We start from the raw sequence: 21,293 nt of genomic DNA, 5'->3' as shown, positions 1-21,293 counted from the left end.
AAACCCACCAGCCCTTCCCAACCCTAACGGAGGTCGCGACTAGCCCCAGCACCGCCCGCCTGAACGACGCGGGGGCGACAGGAAGCGGACGCTCCCGCTCCAGGGCGACCCCCGCGGCGGGGCTGCTCCCACCCCGGGCGGGGAGACACACAGGCGTGCCCCGCGGCCCCCCTCCTGCGTGGGGCTCCCTCCTCCCCGGCCGTGCCAGGCCCGGCACCCCTCGGCTCGTCACCAGCCCTGGGGGAACGCCTGCCCTCCCGCCGCGGCCACCCTCCATGGGCGTACGCGGTGACGCACGGAGTGACGCGGCGTTACAGCCGCGTAGGCGTCGGGGCGGCCCCTCGCGCCGTGCGGCCGTTGGCCGGGGGCGGGACAACGCCGTATGCCTGCCCCCCGCTGCTGTCCCCGGGCCCTGCGGGCTGCGTCCGTCCGGAGGGAGCCGCGGGAGCCGCCGCCGCCTGGCTGAGCCCTGGGTGAGCCCTGGGTGCCCGGCGGGAAGCCGAGGCCAGGCATGGGTCTGCTCTTCACCAAGCTGTGGGGTCTCTTCGGGACCCAAGGTGGGCGCGGGGGCCCGGGCAGGCCGCGGGGAGGGGGGGCGGGCGGCGCGGCGGGGCCGAGGGGGGCCGAGCGGAGCTGGCTGGGCGGGGTGGGGGGCCGCGGGCACCCGCCGCAGGCCGGGAGCCCGCTCTGCTCTCCGGGCTTCCCCTCAGGGCGTGCCCTGGCAAAAGTTGGGCTCTTCTTTGCGCGGCACCTTGAGCGCCGGTCCCGCGGCGCCTCATGCCCGGAGTCGCTTTGTTCCCCTTGCCGGGGTGGTCCCCGCCGCTCCCCCGTCCGACCCGGGTGCCCTCATCGCCTCACTTGCCCCGGGCAGCCCCGCAAGCGCTGCGCTCCCGGGTAGCGCCGCGTCTTGCTGGCTCTCGGGCATCTTTTTTCACCGTTGTAGCGGCTGAAGCTTTGATGGACGATGGTCTTGTTTGTCTTTGCAGACCGTCTGTTTTTAAGTCGGAGTCTGGTATTAGAAACTTGCTATTTTTATCCTTAGTACCAAGAAGAAAAAAGTCACCAAACTTGTGTTGGGGCCTTTGAGGTAAAGATCTGTTTGTGTTCTGGCAAGGATGCTAGTTAAATACAGCTATTGACCCAAGCAAATCACTTAACCAGCCAAGGATAAAAAGGTCGTAAGGGGATGGCGTGCCGTTCTCTCCTACCTAGCGCACCCAGCCCCGCGGTAATGGCTCACGCTCTGATCCAGAGTTCAAAACTTGTGGCTGCCACCACCTTTAGCCCAGATAGTTATCATAAAAATAGAAAATAATGTTTCATCTATTAATTTATTTTAATAAATCTTGTTTACCTAGCATTCGTTGGTTAGAAAATAAAATAGTCAAGAAATTTACTGTTTGTATTGTTTTTCCTTGAGGTCCTGAGTTTCGAGCAGGCAATCTGGTTATTGTTCTCTCATCAGGTTTACCAATGCAAGCTTCATTCCTACTTTAAAGTTCCTAAAAATGTAGTTAAGCTTCTTTGTGCAACACTTTGTTGCCGATAGAATTTTGCAGCTTTGGGAAGGCAGGTACACCTGGTGCCCCTTTAATAGTCTTGTCACTCTCAGTGCACATAACCCATTATAATTCTGTAAATACCAGAGCAAAGTCTCAGTGTGTGTACCTATTAACATCTATGTATCAAACTGTCTTTTACTGGGATGGGAGTGGGAGGGAGATCCAGGCCATTTAATCATTCCCACGTGTACGCTATTCTACCGCATCATTCCTGAAGTCTTCTAACAGAGTCTTCTGAATTTGTTGTTCGTGATCTGAAGATTCTTATTTGTCTGAACTGAAAAACCCATTTGGTAAGATTCTAGGTTCCCCCTGTTCTCCAGAAAACTATTAAGTACTGTCTTGGTTTTCATCAAATACTGCAATCTGTGACCCCTTTCCTTCCATGGAAGAGTCTGAAGAGACATCTATAAGCAGAGAACTGATCAGGAGATAACTTCTGGTGACTTTTAGGGTTGGACTGTATGATACTTTATGATGTCAATGTGTATCTTCAGGAAGGAAGAAAGAGGTGCAGTTTAGTTGGTTTTGTTTCCTTTTTCGGTTTGGTGTTTTGGGGTTTGGTTTCTTTTTTTGCTATTATGTGACAATATTAGATTGCGTTGATTCCATTTCATTAGTGGAAAACATGTCTTCGTTACTGTGTATTAATTCCTGAAAGGAAAGCTATTCTTTGTACATTTAAAATGTTAATGAAAATTAATAGCACAGTTAAGATAAATGAGGCAGTGCCATGAAATACTTAATATTTGGCATTTACCCCAATGAGAGACTTCTGGGGTGTGTTCTCATTTGGGGTTTTGTTGCTGGGGTTCTTTTTGGTTTGGTTTGTTGGGTTTTTTTGCCCCTTCTTCTTATGGTGACCATGGAGAAGAAAGTGAGTTTCTTTTCATGGCCAAAATTAAAACTCCACCCTAGAAAATTCTCTAAAAACATAATTTTTTGACCCATCTAGTGGGAAATTATTACCTAATTACATGACTATTTTTCTCTAAATAGTGTTATTAATAATAAGGGAGTAATTATTGAGTTGGTTTTGATTGCCCTTCTAGTTATATTAAATCTAGGCGATTTCTTGGAGAATTCATAGGCTGTCCCATAAAATTGCTTGTTGAGCAGACTGCACAGTAGCTTACACAATGATTTTGACTATCTAGAGGGAATATGCAAGTAAACCCTGATGTGCGTGGAGCATATCATCAGCTCATCATGGCTAGTGTGGGTTGTGGTGAAAGTCTGAAGCACTTGATACTGGTAAAATGAAAGGTGAAACAAAGCAAAGATTTAGAAAGTGCCATCTGTCTTCCATCAAGTAGAGCATGGGGGAGGAGGTGTGCCGAAGTACTAGAAGATACAGAACAGGAAATCTTTGGCATTTCACACGAGTATTAATTATGCACTGTACTTTTGATGTATGTAATAGCTGAGCTGAAAATGCCAAATCTGAACGATATTTGATCAATAATGTCCAGACAACATTAAAGAAATATCTACCGGTGAGCTAATACTGTTAACTCACAGGAGGAAATATGTTGCTAGCTTTCTGAAAAATGCATGTCTTAAGATAACCAACATCTTAAAATAAGCCTGATGCAGTTTAGTGCTTTGGGGTTCAGAGCTGTTAGAGTAAATTCATGATCTACAGAAAATAGAGTTTATTCAGAGTGACTTCTGCCTGGCAGGACAACCATGTAATGAAGGTACCTTAGATCCTGCTAAAGCACTGAATGTCATTTTATTAATGTACACGTCATCTTTACTACTTTGCAATTTGATTCTATTCTGTTCTTTTCCAATGGTAAGGATGAGGTACTGGAAGGAAGGTCAAGAGGCTTGACCTAATCTGTTTCTAAAGACATTCAGCGATAACTGTCTGTTCATTAATGTTACCTGTTGACCTCTTTCAGCAGCATTGCTTACTATTTGTATGCAACTGTTTTAGCGCTATGATTTGGGTAGCACCTGTGTGTTCTACCAGGGAGTTGAATTTGTTCTGTTTCAGCTCACTGTACATGCAGCAGAAACTGTTCCAGTTGGTTCAGCCCATTTGGATTATGGTTAGCCCATTTTGGCAAACCCAGACTGGCTCCTGGTGAAAAATGTAATGGTTGAAATAGTATGGTGAGGCTTTGACCGGTGATGGGAACTTTTAGAAGAGGAAACCCTTTGGTTCTTTTTCCTGCTCCCCTGGCAGAATGCACTTGCTTTTCCATTGCAGTGCACCATCTACTCCCCAAATCTGGTGTGTAGGATTATGGAACAAGAAAAGCTACAGTGCAAAGCAGTTTAAGGAAGCTGGGCGATGCCTGTGTTGATCTGTGAGCCAATGACTAATGAAAGAGAGGAAGGTTAACAGTCTCTGCCCTGAGCACAGTCCATCAGGGAATATCTGTTTCGTTCTGTGGATATGTTTGGAAGGGTTCATTTCCAGTTTGGGTTTGGCAGTAGTCTTTAAACAGTGGCTGGTTTTGTTTGGGGGGGTGGGGGTGGTAGTGGACAAAACTGTTCCAGGACCTTACTTAATCTTCTTGTTTTCTGGTCTTCGTGCCTTTTCAGTGCAGAGGTTAAAGCCTGAAGGAGGGAGGACAATAAGCATTTGTGTGTCTTTCAGCTCTCATTATATATTGTCTCTTAATCAAGTAGTAATTGAATGATGCAAACTGAACTAGAGATACTTTACTTAAAGAGAAACAATTGGCTTAAAAACAGACTTCTGCCTTTTTTCTAGGTGACTTACTGATGGCTTCTTGATTCTTCTTCCTTATGTTTTAAATTGACAAAAGACATTGCAGGAGTATTGTTTTCATTTAAAATATTATGCCCTGCAGCCATTTAAAGTCTAGTTATAAGTGTGTCGTAAAATCAGACTGAACTTACTTTAAAAAGTTATTTTCAAAATAAGTGTATGTTTTAAAATAATCAGACTTCAAAAATTACCTGCTTATCACGGAATGGTAGGGGTTGGAATGGATGGAGATTGTCTCATCCAACCCCACTGCTTGAGCAGGGACACCTAGAGCAGGGGGCACAGGACCTTGTCTAGGCGGGTTTTGAACACCTTCAGGGAAGGAGATTCCACAGCCTCCCTGGGCAGCCTGTTCCACTGCTCTGCCACCCTCATAGGAAAGAAGTTTTTTCTCATGTTTAGGTGGAACTTGCTGTGTTCCAGTTTGTGCCCATTGCCCCTTGTCCTTGTCCTATGATTCAGTATCCAAATGGCACAGCGTTCTAAGCAACATGTAGTAATATGAATAAATGGTGGAGCAACATTTGCCTGTGTTAACACAAAGTTGAATAAAACTTGCTTGACTTAGCAATCTTGATAGTATTGATGGAATGGTGTAATTGAAACTGTAAGATAAAAACAAAAGTGAGTGTCAGCAACCCTGATAAAGGCAACTGTGGCAGTAGTCAATACCTTGTTCCTTTGTGTGTGTGGTTGATAGAATTCTTTAAGAAGCTCACAAATTTTTATTTTAATTTTTAGAATTATTGTAGTTCAGAGTCTTCTAGGTTGCTTTGAATAAATGCTGTAGGTGTTAAAAAAACTGCTGTAATAATGGTAAGCTCTAAGTCGAGGTGGTTGAACTTCTGTAACTCCACAGTTTTTACTTCACTTAGGCTTGCTGACAGTTCCCAGGCTGTACAATAAGGTTAGCAGAGACCATTATCTGGAAAATCAAATGGATTTTGGTGCCAATGACTACTAAAGGCTACTTTCTTGTAATCAAGTCTGGAAATACAAGATGTATTTAAGCAGTTCCTTTGTGTTTATAAGAATACTCTAAGGCAGCTTTTAGTGTACAGAATGAATACTTGTATTGAAATGCCTTTGAGCTTTGGTAAAATTCTATTCCTCCTGCCTCCTCTTCAGCAAACTTCTATCTGCATTCTGTCTTCAGCCTTGAAACCTCCAAGATTGTTGTTCTGCAGAACTAGATGTGAGTTTTATCTTTCACAGCCTGAAAAGTATCAGTACCCTTTCTGATATTCATTTCTTCTTTCAAATACGTTGGAAGAACCTTTCTTATCATTAAAGTATTTAGAAATATTTTTAATTTTTGCAAATTAGAAAGAGGAAAGGGCAAAGTTCTGAGAATTGAGTCTTCAGGTTTGGGTCCTTTTACCACAGAGGAATGTAGAAGAGTAAGTGAAGAAAAGACCATATTGTGTCTTCCTTCTAACATCTGCAGGAAGATCATCTTCACTGTCCTATTATTTTGTAATACAAGACTGCCAGAGATCTTTTTTTAACTATACTATATTTTTTTTTAATTTTTTTAAGCAGTCTGCCAGGAATGGTAGGTATAACAGAATTCTTTGGATTCTTTTAAACGGTAGTCTAATACTGTCTTTTTCCCCCTCCCTCCCCATGTATGCCTACTTTTTCTCCTTAATTTTTTTACCTCTTTCTACCTGATTTCTAAAGACTCTGCTCTTCTGCTCTGGCAACTCTGTTATGGATTTTCTTCTTTCTTTGACAAGAACATGGTGGACTGGGAAGATATTCATGAATACAGCCCAAACTGAGTTTGAATACCAGCCAGTGAAAGGGAGAAACTTGGGTTAGTCTGTAAGTACAGAACACAAATATGAGCATAAATCACCGCCTATGGTTTAATCCATAATTGTTCTTTCTCTTAAATGTAGCATCTATCTACTACTAGTTTCTCTTGTAAAGAATTACTCGTCTTGCTAAAATTTTGTTCTTAGTTTGGCAGTTTTTAAGTTCACATGTTTCTCCTCTAATGTACATCTACAAGTAAACATTCTGCAATCTAACCAAACTAGACAGAAATTCAGCTTTCAAATATGTTTGTAAGTAAAGAGTTTTCCGTTAGTGTAGATGACAATTCTGAAAGCAGCTGCCATTAATGAGAGGTGGAAACTGCTGTTTGTATGGGATACTGATGCTTTCATCTTATTATTTCCACCCCCAAATCAACATTAAATAGCACTTGTGTGACTGGTTCTTGTCACATTGTACCATTTGACTACAGAGTAACACAGATAAGCAGCGCCTTCTTTTCCCAATTAGTGTTGAACCGTTTCACACTTCAGTGGCTTTCAAAAACAGTCACCTCAACGGGGATTTTTTTCTCACTAAGTAGCGAGATATTGTTCAGCCCAATGCTTTTCTCATTAGTTCCTAAGTACAACTGTATTCTGATGTGAAGGTGGGAAAGAGCAATGTAATGCCTGACTGGAATTCCTTTTCTTTTCCTTCTTAAAAATAACTCAAACAAAATGTTGCAAAAGTAGAGTTGTCCTCCTCCAGACAATAGTTGACAACAAAAGGGTGTTTCTGTGTTTGAATTTTGAAAGCCCTTCAAACTTAACTGAATTTTAAGAAGAGATGGACAGTCTAGCTATGTGGCATGGTTTTTTACAGTTGAAAGCAGAGGATTTCATACCATTTGTGTATTGGGAAAGGTTATTAATTACTGATGCTGCCTGTTATGGGGCTAGAAGTATTACTGGATTTCTGGCCAGGAAACATTCTTTCCTTCGAATATCTTGGCAGGACACCATAGTAGGGGAACTGATACAAGGAGATACATTTCAACATTTGTTAGGGCCGTATCACATAGCAGAATGTCTAAAAGTCCTAAGCAAGAGATTGTTTTATTAAAATCACTTTCAGTATGAAAAGACCTGGGTTATTACATATAAATAGATTAAAAAAAACAAACAACACTTTAATTCTTCCTTAGACCACCAACTGGCAGGCAAATAGCCACCAATTTGATATTTATGATAGGTCGTCTGACCTTTTAGTAATTTGTTATAAGTTTTGTAGATAAAATGTGGTATTTTAGGGGAAATCTTTAAGCTGTGGACCATGTTTTGCTTTTGTATAAGTGCCCTAGAATTTTAGATATTACTCCTTCAAAAATGAGCCTGTTCACAGACTTTTTATGCAAGTTTTACTTCTACTATCCATTTGTAAATTCTCTGCTCTCAATTGATTTGCTTTTTTGTCAGTAAGCAGATCAGTATCTCCTAACTTCACACATGTATCAAAATAACCAGCATTCTAACTAGCTGTGCTGCTGTATTTGAAATTCTAAGACGGATTAACTACAGAGAAGCATATGAGTTTTGGGGGTGGGGGGGCGTTGGTTTTGGGTTTTGTTTCCCCTGTGCCTGGAAAAATAACATTCCAGCATTTGGAAGATCACTATTTTCTAAGCTGGGCTTCCCAGCAGGTTGAGGGAAGTGATCTTTCCCTTCTACTCAGCACTGGTGAGGCCTCACCTGGAGTAGTGTGTCCAGATCCAGACTCCTCAGTACAAGAGAGGCATGGACATACTGGAAAGAGTCCAGCAGTGGGCCACAAGGGTGATTAAGGGACTGGATCATCTCACATATGAGAAGAGACTGAGAGACCTGGGACTGTTTAGCCTTGAGAAGAAAAGGCTCAGAGGGGATCTTACTGATGTGTATAAATACCTGAAGGGAGAGTGCAAAGAGGACAGGGCCAGGCTCGTCTCGGTTGTGCCCAGTGACAGGACCAGAGGCAGTGGGCACAAACTGAAACACAGGAGGTTCTCTCTGAACATCAGGAAACACTTTTTCGCTGTGAGGGTGACTGAGCACTGGCACTGGTTGACCAGGGAGGTCATGGAATCTCCTTTCTTGCAGATGCTCAAAAGCTGTCTGGACACGGTCCTGGGCAAATGGCTCTAGGTGGCCCTCCTTGAGCAAGTGGGTTGGACCAGATGACCTCCAGAAGTGTCTTCCAACCTCGGCCATTCTGTCATTCTGTGACTTTACAGTTCAGAAATTGCAATGTTGAAATTTGTGATCTATTCAAATACAGCTTCCTCTTAGTTTTTACTGTGCGAGTGATGGTGGTCCCTTAACAAGTGGTTATTATTGAGCCTTGAATGTTAGGCTCAATATTTTTTGCAGTCTTTGGATGTTCGGTGATGTTCTTAAGACAATACACTGCTGTAAGTTATATTTTTTCATCGTTCTTTTATTTCTAAAACTAGATTTTTTTATGAATCACATTAGTAATCATTCCTTTATGAAGACTTCCAGTACTGACTTTTCCTAAACCTGTAATCTTAGGAGATGAGGCTTTGTGGCTTTTTTTTTCTGTCCTAAAGTCACCAGTAGTCTGTGTAAGCTATTGAAATGAGACAAACAAGCAGTTGTTTTCTTCAGTACGAAAAAGTGATTAACCAGAATTATAATTATTGCTGTTTCCACTGATTTATTCTTGTCCTTTTTGTGTATATGCAGAGCACAAAGTAATCATAGTGGGACTTGATAATGCTGGAAAGACTACTATTCTTTACCAGTTGTAAGTATATGAACTATTTTGTTTTTCTGTTTACATTTTAGTATTTGTCACTGTTTAGTCATTGAAAGTTCAGCTTTGCAACCTGGCAGAATCTCTAGGGTTCTAGATCACAGTTTGTACATTAATGGTATTAGTTGTTTTAAACAGAGTAAATATTTAAGGATAAGTGAAGAAACTGCAGTGATTTAAAACTGAACTGTAAATTGAATAACAAAATTGTACATACAAGCACAAAGTGAACTGCAAATTCTTTTGCCATCAGAGCCTATCGTTATTAGTAAGCATAGGAATAATCCTGTCACCAAGAACTGCAGAGGAGGTGATTTCTAAATTAATGGAATTTCTAGCTGCTCTTCAAAAATCCATAAATGTTTCCAAATGTTTCCAAATGTTTCCTGATTCCAGTGTCTAAAATTTGTGATGGAAGATTCCTTAAAATAGTGTTTCATCTTGCCTAAGTCTTACCTTAAGCATTTTCAATAGCGTCATTGCACCCAAATCTTGCCACCATTACAAGAATATCTATGATAAATTCAAGAATATTAGCAGGAACATAATTACTATTGTAATTGTGGAAAAGGAAGAGGGTGTAGCCAAATTACTACCCATGTATTTGGATACAAAGGCAGCAGAGGATGTTTTCCAAAAAAACTTTTTCCTAAGTGTTTTTGACAAAACTCGAAGGTAGAACTGAGAAATTTTCAGCTAAGTAAACAAACAGTCCTTAGGAATTTGTTTTAATATTGAGTTACTAAGTTGAGTGCTCCAATAAATTTATATTCGGATTTATATTTTGCACAGTTTAGTGTTTGCCTTATTTGGCGTCTTTAGAATAGCAGCTTCTACTTTGAAACAAGTGCATTTTAAGTATCTGTTAGTGTCCTTTAAAAAGAGAAGTCTCTTAAAATACAGATGCTTATCTATTTGTTATAAGCCTTTTGTGTGCTTATTTTTCATGACTGATGTCTTTAAGCATGTCTACAATCTCTGCTACAAAAGCACACTAGAACTTTGTCAACCACAGTTTTTAGTCCAAATTCAGATTGAACCAATCTTTTCACTAAAGAACTGCTCTTAAATATTTGCTTTATTTCTATAAAAATTAAAATATATAGCTTTTTGAAATATGCCTATTTTTAAATATTTTTTTTATCAGTTACACTTATTTACTTTTTTGACAAAAAATGTGTTGTAATTAAGCTGTGACAAGCCTTGTGGATTTTACTGGCTGGTCTTTATGGTGTGATATTGTTTCCTTTAGCTTAATGAATGAAGTGGTTCATACTTCTCCAACCATAGGAAGCAATGTAGAAGAAATAGTGGTGAAAAACACTCATTTCTTAATGTGGGACATTGGAGGACAAGAATCATTACGGTCATCGTGGAATACCTATTATTCAAACACAGAGGTATGCGAAGTTCCTTTGAAATTTGCACATTCAGTAAGTTTGTTTGAAATTGTATTTATTTATTTAGGTATAGTAGTAGATTTTTATAAAGATTGCAGCTGTATTGTTTTTAAATCTTTTTGAGGAAGAACAAACCCAAAAAGTATAAGGCATCTCTGGTATGCAGCCAATTTTTCTGGTAATATTTGAGGTATTTTTCCTGTATACTTCACAGTAATGTTGTTTGATCTGTGGTATAAACTGTGAAGTTAGACTTTTTTCCTAGTGTCACAAATGCAGGTTTGTGGATATGGCTGACTACACCAAATTGTTGCAAATACAACCTTGTGTATCATGCTGACTACACCAAATTGTCGGGAATATGATTTGTTACACAGCTTTAGTTAGCAATCTAAGGTTTATTAATACTTTTGAGATAGATCACAGTATTAGGCTGTGAAATTCTTAACAGCATTAGCCAATTTAAAACAGCAATTTGATGGAGTTTTCTACAATCAACAGAGTGACTTAAAGATTCGAGAATGGCAAGGTTTACTCAGTTACATAGAAGTGCACAAAGGAAATTGAGGTATACTCATTAGAATGATTCAGAGGGATTGTGGATGCAGGGAATAAAAAGGACCCTTCCGTTGAGTCAGGAGGTACAGAATAGACCCCCTTGCTTTCTAAACTTCTTTCTGAGAGAAGTCTAGGTGTCGCTAGGTCCCAGTTTAGTCTCAGATTTGGTTAACAGTTTATGGGAATAGGGATAATATATATTGCCTGGTGCCCAAGTCCTAACAACCAAGATAACAGTAAGACAGAGCTTATCTTGGGATCGCTGGGTGGTCCTGATGTACCGTTCAGGCAGCAGATAGCCCAGGTGTGGACAGAAATTACGTGATGGCCAAGTCGTTATGACTAAGATAACAACACAATAGAGCTCATTGTGGGATCTCAGAGTGGCCCGAGGGGCTGCACCACCACACACCTAGGCAATCAAATTATATCAAAATACATTTCAGATCAAATGGGGTTTTTGTATGTTTTTTCAAGTAGATTAAAAAGAAAATTTTGCAATGTACTTTGCAAATTCATTGAGGATTTGCAGTGGTTAACCTAACTTCTGTATGCCTACTCTGAAATGTTTTTGAGGTAACGATAATTAGGATGAGGAATAAAACTTTCTCTAGGCAACAGTATTTAAAAAGCTCATCAACTTGTGGCTTTTTATCCAAGGGATAATGGAAAGCCTAGCTGTGCACTACTCTTACTCAGGTAAAGCTGCCGTTGCTGGCAAGGTTGGAGTAGAGCTCAGCAACAGTTGTCTCCTGGGGTTTTCTTTTTTATGCCCGTCTTTCTGATGCCAAAAGGTTATCAATGCAACATGCACATAAAATCTCTGTAGGCTCACTTTGAGACTTCTCCATTGATGTACAAGTTTTTAGACTTCATTTCTCATAATTTCTACTAAAAGTAGAGATCTCTTGTAGATATTGCTTGTTATATAAGCATTCCATTCTCCCACAATATGAGGTTTTTTGCACTGTGCTCCCCTTTGAGAGAGTGATCCACCCCAGGTGTTAAGCACCTTTTTATCAACTGAAAGCCTTGTGATGACATCTCAACCTTCATCTTTAGTATTTTAAACTTACTTTTAATTTTATCTGGAAAAGTATGGCTACTTCTAAGACACATGCACATGAGGGTGAAGAGACTTCTGCCAGCATTATCTGGTACAATAAGTTCTTGACCTTTGTCCATTGAGAATCTTTGATTTTGGAATTTGGGGAGATGCATGTATTAGGTCTTTTTTGATCATTTTAGAATGTTCTTCATCATATTCTGGCTAGTAAGCGTTTGAATTCTTGTGCTTTCTATCACGTGGAAAGAAGAACTTTCCCTTTACTTAGAAGCTTTGACTGCTGGAAACAGCTGAGGAAGAAAAAGTGTGTGTTTGGTATGCTAATCCTAGCTTCCCCAATATGAATAATTCCTTCACTGTTCTGTCTCATCTTCTAGACGTCTTAAAGTCACAGCAGCATTAAATTGACTTAGTTTTTAATACTTTGTGGTCACTTTCAATGGGTAGTGAATCTCCTTAATTTTGTAAGGCAAAGTGATTTGGAGCATATGTTGGAGAATTATAGCAGTGACTTCTAATCCTCCTTTTTGTTACTGTCTCTCTTTTCTCTTTTTCCTTATCTGTAAATTGAAGCAATCTAAACAAAATCTTTGGAGTAACATAAAAATCCTGCAAATAAGCTTCTCAGTGCATACCTGTGCTAATTAGTTTCAACTTAATATGGCTGATTCTGCAATTCTGTTTTAAGAGTCAGACCATATTCTTATAGAAAGAATGCTGAGACAGGCTTACAGACATAAGATTTGCAGGGGCAGGAAAGGGGAGGGAGCTGCCATGGTTAAGTTTTTGGCAGTGGGGGAAAACAAGAAGAATTACAGTAAGAGAGAAAGGATGGGAAAGTATTCCCATCTAGGCAGAAAAGTGATGGAGTCTCTCAGATGAACGTCATCGCCTTGGTTTCCTCTCCAGGGTAGCACGTGTTATGTGTTCCTTGTAATTTTTTTTCTTTTTTTATAGTATCTGTATAATTCTCATCAGAACATGCTTGATCTCCCTACTGGTTCTGGTTGTTCCCACCTATGATGATGTTAGCACTGCTTGGAGCATGCTCTGGGCAGGGCAAACGTCAAACACAGATCAGTTGTTATGGTTTGTGTACACATACTGTTGTATAATACTTACAGGCATTTACTTGAGTATTACCTGTATGTAACGCCATGTCTTTTCCACCGCTAGTGTAAGGCTATAAAATAGAAAGTACAAAATAAGGGGCAGAAGGAGTGGGGTAAAAGAGAGTAATTGCCACTGGTATGAAAATTCCGTCCCATGGGAGACCTGGTGTACCAGACCTAACAGTGTCTCAGGATTCACAAGCGCATGGCCATGAGAATAATGTGCCTGGCAGGAAGAGTAAGGGTAAAATCACTGCTATAGCTGTCTCCAGGTGCGTGGGTAGAAGGGTGCAAAGTTGTAAGTGAGAAGCCAACTGCACAGGCCCTTTGCTTTACAAAAGTCAAGGTGTTGTGCAAAAATGTAATGCTAAACCTTACAGGTACATAGCTTTCTGAGGTCTGATGTACTACTATGAAATAACATTTGTTAAGTCTTGTGAGTAAGATGATGCTAAATTGCTAGAAATGCTTCTTTCAAAATAGGGATTTTCAATTTCAATTTTATAGTTTTCTGAGAATGCAAGTAGTAGTGCACAGTAATAGCTGTTTTCATTGATAAATGTGTAGCAAGTTTGCCACCCACACTTTAAAGGTAATCCGCTCTCTGTAGGTGCTTTTGGTACCTACATCACTATTTTGCTTATGACATAGAGCCTGAAAATCCACCAAGGAGATTAACTGTAGTACATAAAAGTAGTGCTGAAATGTACAAGCACAATAATTTTTTGTCTGATGTTTTTTTTTAAACTATAACCTTAATGTATGTTTTCCAGGGCTCTAGCAAAAGACTGTAACAATAAACCTCTTGTTCTATTTTCTAGTGTGCTCTGAGTGTCTCTCTCTCTTATATAGGAAGACTTGTGGTAGTGGTCTCTTGGAAATGTGCTTTCTGTAATTTATATGTTGTACTTACGTACTGTACTAATGTTTTTTCCCCTAGTTCATCATTCTTGTTGTTGACAGCATTGATAGAGAGCGACTTTCTATTACAAAAGAAGAACTTTATAGAATGCTGGCTCATGAGGTATGCTAGGGAGTTGGGATAATAGTTTTCTTTCTTTTGCTGTGAACAGTCAAATAATGTTACATACTTCCTATGTTAGCAAAAATTATACTGTGACAAAAGAATTTCTGAGCCTAAATGTGCATGTGTATGTTGATCACATTTTAAAACCATGTAAATTATAAATAGGAAAATTATTATGAAGCATTCATAATTATGACCCTTCACTTTGCAAATATTGAACTTGTAAAATATCTTAAACTGCATATTAATGTAACTGGGTATTATTGTTCTCCACCACTATCTCTCTGCTTTTAGTTAAATGGTTAAAATTTGAAGTAACTTATTTATTTATTTTTATTTTGGAAACTAGGCAATTCCATTTCTCTTTCTTGTTTGTTTTAATCTCATTCCTTAAAATTAAGGAGCATATCCAATACTATGAATAAATTAGTTTCATTCTGAGTTATTTTGTTTGTAGTTTTATTATTCTATGTTGTATTGAGGACTGTTCAGCATTGGGTCAACTCCCTTAAACATCCTAAATTAACGTCTGTATTGGATTATGTTAACGTACATTAGAACCTTCTGTGGTCACTCTCAAACTAAACTAGGGTTGGTTTAAATCTAAGTGTCTCCCTTCATTTTTAAAGCAAAAAGATTTAATACATGCAAGTAATTCTGTGGAGTTCATTTATCCAGGAGATTTGTATTGTTTCAAATGAGTGAGGTTTTCTACTTTATTGTTACTATAGTTTGGGTGTGGTAGTAAGGAGCAAATACTACTGCTACCAAAAAACGCAGAAAGATGACTTTTTGTGGTGAAGCTTTCCCATGTAATTTATTAGTTTCCAGTGTTACAAACTCTTATGAGATTGTAATCTACCACCTCTTGAAAACAGTCGATAGGTCTAGACTGGACCACTTGTAGGAGTAAATTTTCAACTTCAGACTATAAAGGTTTGGGTTTTTTTTTCTTATGATGGAAAAATTGTCTCAAAATTTAATACACATTTAAATGTGTTGAACACACTTAATTACAGCTGTCAGCTTCCTGAGTATTGCATTTGTTTACCCTTCTGCATGCCTAAAACCATACCTCCCAGTTCTTGTCTCATTGCTGTGTGGAATCCTAATTTCCATACAGAAAAAAACCCAGCTTTTTATTAGTTTCTGTTTGTACTAAAGCTGCTGCAGTGTTATTAGAGCTTCCTATTTGGAGCAATAGGATAAAGCTTTTAAGAATTTGGATGGCTTTCTTAAATTGTTACTGCTATAATCACTACAGAACTTGTTTAATGAAGTTGAAAGTAATTTCCAGCGAATAATATCTAGCAGGCTTTTCTATTTGGTATCTGATGTAGATTTTGGAATGTTTATCCAGTAATAATTCTGCTGGCTGGATGGCTTGGAGCTTTATGAAATATATTTTAACAGGATTTTCATTAGTTAGCATATGAAAGCGTGGTCAACACCAAACAGATAGTCATATAATATGTTATAATTTGATTCTCTGTGGTGGAGAACACTTCTGAATAAATTAGCTTCTACAGTCTTAATGTAATTAATTTTTAATGTAGTAAGTTGTTAAAATGCTATGCTGCTGTGTAATTGTAGATTATCTCCAATACAGTTCTTTTAAGAACTTAAGTTAATGCAATAGCCTTTTAGTTCTTTACAATAACTATGATGAATATTATAAATCACTTCCAGGATTTACGGAAGGCGGCAGTTCTCATCTTTGCAAACAAGCAGGACATGAAAGGTTGCATGACAGCTGCTGAGATATCTACGTACCTCACCCTTAGCTCCATAAAGGATCACCCATGGCACATTCAGTCCTGTTGTGCTTTGACAGGAGAAGGGTAAATGCTTACTGCTTAGTATAGTAATATCCAGTAAATGAGAATACTGATTTAGAAGCCTATGACACCAGTGTGGATTTCCTGAAAGAACGTATTTTCTGATCTTTGCAGTCAGAGGGACATTTTGAATTTTTCCTTTTCTTTATTGAACCTTCTGGTTATTTTTTCACAGGTCAAACTCCAAATTTGTATGAAAGTCTTTCAGCTTATTGTTTAAAAAAAAAAAGAAAAAAAAAAACCACAAAAAACCCCACACAAAACAACCAACAACAAAAAAAACAAACACCCCCCCCCAAAGGTGTACCTGCTGTCTTAATTGTTTACTCTCTGTGTGCTACATCCTCATTCTGTGTGTCTTTGTGTAGTTAAATAAGCTACTGTCGTCTTCCTTTACATTCTGATCAGCTGTAAGCTTCTAAGCTGGGGGGGTTCGGCGGGGGTTTGTTGTTGGGTTTTGATTTTTTTTTTCCATTTTGGTTGGTTGGGTTTTTTGGTAAGCATTCAAACATAATTTTGATGAAAAGGTACATAGATCTGGCGTAAAACAAAATCGTTACCAATAGTAAACCTCTTATTCGTTTCTGGCTGATGTAGCTAATTTTGAAACTTGTACACCTTATGCCAGCAATGACTAAAATGGAAAGCTGAGCTTTCCTTAGGTCCTTTGTCTATAAAGATCAAAAAACATTTTTGGATGCCTATAACAAGTTGGATAGTGTCTTGCTTACATGGTTTGAAGTGTGCTAATCTTTCATCTTGATTCTTAAAGCAGTCTTCTAATGTGTGATAATTAGAGGTTTTTTTTCATCTGTGTTGTACAACCTTTACAATACTGTGGTCTTGTGACATCAGAAGTAGTGAATCCAACTGAGTATTTGGGAAGTGGGAGCATCTTCCTCACTTCTAGCATGAAGTGTTTTCTAATGTAATGGAGATGTCTTGTAGAGTGATTGGTAGCATTTGCTTCCTTAGAGTGGGATGTATTAGTGAAAACAAACTGGGTTTTGGCTGACTCTTTGGATTGTATTGTTTCATTCTAAGCATTAACTCTGCTTTCCTCTTACCAGTTTTGCCAAAGTTGCTTCTGAGTATTTAGTTTATGTACTACCTTAGGTCTTTAAATGAGTTGGCATTTGGAGGAAGGTAGAATTTAATTAATATGAACTTTGGTTTAAATACTGGCCATCCTAGGCTGCTTCTTTCTTAGTTAAAAAAAGATGAGTAATTAGAATACTTAAAACTGTGACAGTAGTGAGATCAGCTCCTTAAAAAAAAATATTCCCAGAGTTAGATCGCTGAGCTGAATCTTGCTGAGGAAGATCTGACAGAAGTCTAGGGAAATTAGCCCTGTGTGAGTGAAGCTAGCCCTCTTAGATAGCTAAGTCGTGATCTATTTTAGAAAGGTAAATCTTAAAGGTAGCATAAATGAGGTAATCGGTTCCCTATAACATCAAAGGAAAGCCTATCTTCTGACATGCAAGACTTTTAAACAGAGATGCAAATTGAGTGAGTAAGCAAATTAGATCCCATGCAGTCTTGGTGTTGAACATAAACATATTTTTAATTTTGTAATGGGATTTTGGAATTCTTGATACACTGTCTTTTCATGAACCAGTTCAGTCTGGGTACCTGTCCCTTGTCTTTCAGTATTACTATGTAAAGGTCTAGCTTTCAAGTAAGCAGTCTTTCATGGGAAACCTATAGAAAAAGAAAAATGGATTTTGTTCCATGTACTTATGAGTAAGCATGTTAACAAAAGTGTCTTTTAGATATATAAGGGAAGAAAAACTGAAGGAGTGCCAAGCTTCAATGAAATAGCGTGCTTGGCCATCTTCTTGTGGTTAAAGCCTAAGCAGACTTACATTAAAACACTATTTAAGCTGTTCAAGTTTCAATCCTAATTCCAGCTATTTTATTTATTTTAAGTAGATGTTTTTAAACGTAAAAACAAGTAGAAGATACTTTAAAGATGTTGGAATAGAACTAGCACCAATATAACATCTCTTATCTTTCAGATTATGCCAAGGCTTGGAGTGGATGACCTCCCGTATTGGAGTGAGATAGCTGCTTCCCCACCCCCAAAAGAAGAGACTTCTATTTATCCTGTGAACATGTACATTTTTCTCTACTTCTGGCTGCTGAGGCAGTGACCATGTTTAATTTATATCAGCCAATCCCCAAGCTGTACTTGAATCAAGTGCAGTTGAACTGAAACACAAAGTATTTTCTTAACTTTTTTTAATACACTAATCTTCAACTGGATGAATATATGTGAATCTGTTTTTAAGCATTGAAATTCCTCTGAATGTGTATTCTAACTTTTTCAAGGATAGCTTTTTAAAATGTTTTGTCATTGTCAATATTTCATACTTCCTCTTTCTAAGTAGTTTATATAACTTACTAACAGAAATGAGCGCAGTTTGTTTAATAATAAAGAAGTAGTAAGTAGGTTGACTTTACTCTGGCATAGCATTAGCCTCTAAGGATAACCATGTCTCCAGCTGGGCTTCCTGGAACATCAGTAGAGTTCTAGCCAGCACAGGAGTTAATAGTTACAAATGCAAATTTTTAAATGCTGAATGAGTTAGTTATAGTTAATATTGTCATGGCTTTTAACCTGGTATATAACTGAACTTCTGCCTTAAAAGAAAACTATTTCATTCTCAGTTTCTCTGGTAAGTAGTTCTAGGATATGATTCCTTTACTTGAAAATACATCTCTGTACAGTGGATAAAAAAATTTCCTATTAAGTGCTGGTTTAGTCATTTAGAACTTGAATACCTTTTTAAAAATAAACTTCTTGATAATTACATTTGGAATCATGGCAGCCAGTGTTACATGTAGACTTGCTGTAATCTGTTACAATTTTAAATACTGTGTACATGAGCCTTCCTCACCTTTTAGTGAGAGTGCTGTTTTCTAAATTAATGCAAAATCAAAAGGGAAGCCAGAAAACAAACAGAACAAAATCATGGTGCTGTATCGGTAGACTTCAGAGTGAAGCTAATCTTGACATTTATTTACCTACTATAAAATATGTTTTCAGATTCTGTTGCAGAGGAAATATTTTGCCTTAATTTTTGTTTTTAGTCTTATTTGTAGGAGCAGAGAACTTTTGGTGGTGTTTGAGTTAGATTCATTCACTTGACATTTAGGAACTGAAAGTTGAAAAGTAGAGAGCTTCCATTTGAAAAGCAGGTGTTGAAAGGTTGGACCTAATAATTCTGAATCCAGTTTGAAGGGGATGAAGTTAGATCTGGAAAGAGATATAAAGCTATGGGTGAAGCTAACTGAAAATATTACATGCCAATAAAAAAAAATCCCCAATCACCAAATGCCCTAAAAACCATCTGAGAAAAAGAAATAAGGGAACAAAAGCAGTAGTGGACACTCAATTCCTAGTGAAATCCCAGGAGCAGTCAAGGATCTAACCTACACAAATGTTTAGCATGCTTTCAAAAAGCACCGTTCTGCACTTCTGCCTGCCTAAAAACTATGTGGAGTCTCATTACTGGAACAATCGTGGTAATTGACTTTTAATGACAAAATGTTTTTGAAAAATCTTGTTTTGATAATTCAAGCACACCAAGTTTTCTTAAGAATTTTAAGTTTTGTACATTTCAATTTGATTCCATTTTTATGTGAGCAAAGCTTAATAAAATTTTAAAAGTATTAGCAAATATGTTGTCATAAGTGTTAAAAAGAAGACTTTGAATACATGTGGAATCAGTGATTGATTGAATGAAGTTATATTAGTGCTGGTTTGCAAAAGCCACATTTAGGAGAAAGGCTATGTTGATTGTCAAGTCAAAATGCTCAGAAAATAATTTACATCAGGGAAAAGTAGTGCTTAAAGAAAAAAGAGGAATGCAAGGCAAGGTTAAAATCTCATACTAAAGCTTCTTGCTTTGATTATCATGCTAAAAACTGCTCTAATGTGTGAAAATAAGATTTGTAATTAAGGAAGAAGATTATTAATTTAAAAATAAAATGATACTGTGAATGAGGTTTCTTGTTTGGTGACTTAACAATTTGCAATTTAGATTTATTTTCAGGTTTATTTTTATGTAATTCAGAATGTAGTCCAGAGTATTTATAAAAAGCACTATCTGGATGTATAGCCCTTTTGATTGTTTTTTGTTTTTTTTTAAAAAAGGGCATGATTTTATATTTAACACTTTCCAGGTAAAACCATGCATAAATATATAGTTTGATTACTAAATCCAGTCCCACCTGAGGTAATACAGCTAACTTTGATTAGGAGGAAATGGTCATATCATAGACGTTAGGACATCAGGATAATGAAAGTTTTTCAAATGAATGTAAATTCCTTAACACTTACGACCTTTGAGTACCTTTACAGAAGGAAACATTCTTGACAATAGCTATGTTTTGGTCACCTTACTACTTCATTTTCTACAACAGTTTTCCATTTATGATATCTGTTTGTTCACAGCATTTATGCTGTGGTTTGTTTTTTTGACAAAGGCTTGGCATGGAATTTTGGGGGTTTTATTTTTAGTTGTCTTCAGAGCCCATTAAACTAAAAATAGTTATATTAAAATAATTTTTACAGTGCTCTCGAACACTGCATCTGTCTTTGCACTGCCAAAGGCTGCATTATTTTTGTTAATCTGTATGTAGTAAATATATTGCAGGTAGTTCTTGCACTTCGAAAATATTCTGCATTTAATATGCTGTTCACAAAGTGTTCACAAAGAACTCTTAATCAGCTTCTTAGAGGAAATCAGAAATGCAAGGAAACATATAAAAACATTCTTGAGTAAAATGTCACAAAGATTTTTCTCCTAAATAATCCATTTTACTCAAAATACTGGATACTGAAATAGAGTAATTTATGTGTGTGTTGTAGTCTATAAAATCAGACCTGTTGTGTTAAAATAATGCATCATAGTATAAGAGAAATAGTTCTGGTTTGTTTAGCAGCCTCTGTGAGCATGCACCTTTACACAATTTTTGTCATGCTTGGATGAGGTTGGCAGGATCTGCTTTTTGAAAGTAGTCCTTGCAGACTTTCAAGCTCTTTTGCTTAATTGAATTTGCTTAGTTTATTGGAAGTGGAATTAAGTTTTACAGTAAGACTTTCCCTTTTCCCTTCCCTGATGTGGTCGTCTGTAAGTTAACGGTTGTTACTAAGTAGATCCAGTAATAATTTTAATGTTTCCCTCCTTGTTAATAATTTTAAGACTGATAAAACCTTATTGCATAAATAAGTGCTAGAAAAAATAAGCTGGCTAATTGAGTAGTGAGTGTACTATCCTTCCTATCTTTTTTTGGTCCAGCTAACTTTTATCTGCTTCAATAATACATGGTAAGTAAAAACCATTTACTAGGGGAAAAAATATGTTTTGTGATCATAAAAAGTTGCTTTTCTCTTTGTACCAT

At 38.0% G+C, this 21,293-nt stretch overlaps 1 protein-coding gene across 2 annotated transcripts; it reads left to right on the top strand.

Moving 5' to 3' along the window:
• Window positions 1-327: 327 nt before the first annotated feature.
• Window positions 328-19,894, top strand: ARL5B (ARF like GTPase 5B). 2 transcript variants are annotated; one of them, XM_075082709.1, is made up of 6 exons: window positions 328-557; window positions 8,814-8,874; window positions 10,136-10,283; window positions 13,960-14,043; window positions 15,736-15,887; window positions 17,903-19,894. In XM_075082709.1, exons 1-6 carry the CDS (start codon window positions 512-514, stop codon window positions 17,949-17,951), a joined length of 540 nt encoding a protein of 179 aa, XP_074938810.1. In that variant the 5' UTR covers window positions 328-511; the 3' UTR covers window positions 17,952-19,894. The 2 variants fall into 2 exon arrangements, with proteins under 2 accessions (XP_074938810.1, XP_074938811.1); XM_075082710.1 differs by having other exon boundaries at window positions 357-473.
• The last annotated feature ends 1,399 nt before the right edge of the window (window positions 19,895-21,293 follow it).

This window comes from Phalacrocorax aristotelis, chromosome 2 (genome assembly GCF_949628215.1).
Source record: "Phalacrocorax aristotelis chromosome 2, bGulAri2.1, whole genome shotgun sequence".
NCBI classification, from domain to species: domain Eukaryota; kingdom Metazoa; phylum Chordata; class Aves; order Suliformes; family Phalacrocoracidae; genus Phalacrocorax; species Phalacrocorax aristotelis.
The sequence above is the reverse complement of the archived record's forward strand: the minus strand, read 5'-3'. Positions and strand labels throughout refer to the sequence as shown.

Coding starts and splice junctions, on each gene's coding strand:
- ARL5B (XM_075082709.1), top strand. CDS start 512: ATGGGTCTGCTCTTCACCAAGCTGTGGGGTCTCTTCGGGACCCAAG. Junction 14,044..15,735: donor ATAGAATGCTGGCTCATGAG/GTATGCTAGGGA, acceptor AATCACTTCCAG/GATTTACGGAAGGCGGCAGT. Junction 15,888..17,902: donor TGTGCTTTGACAGGAGAAGG/GTAAATGCTTAC, acceptor CTTATCTTTCAG/ATTATGCCAAGGCTTGGAGT.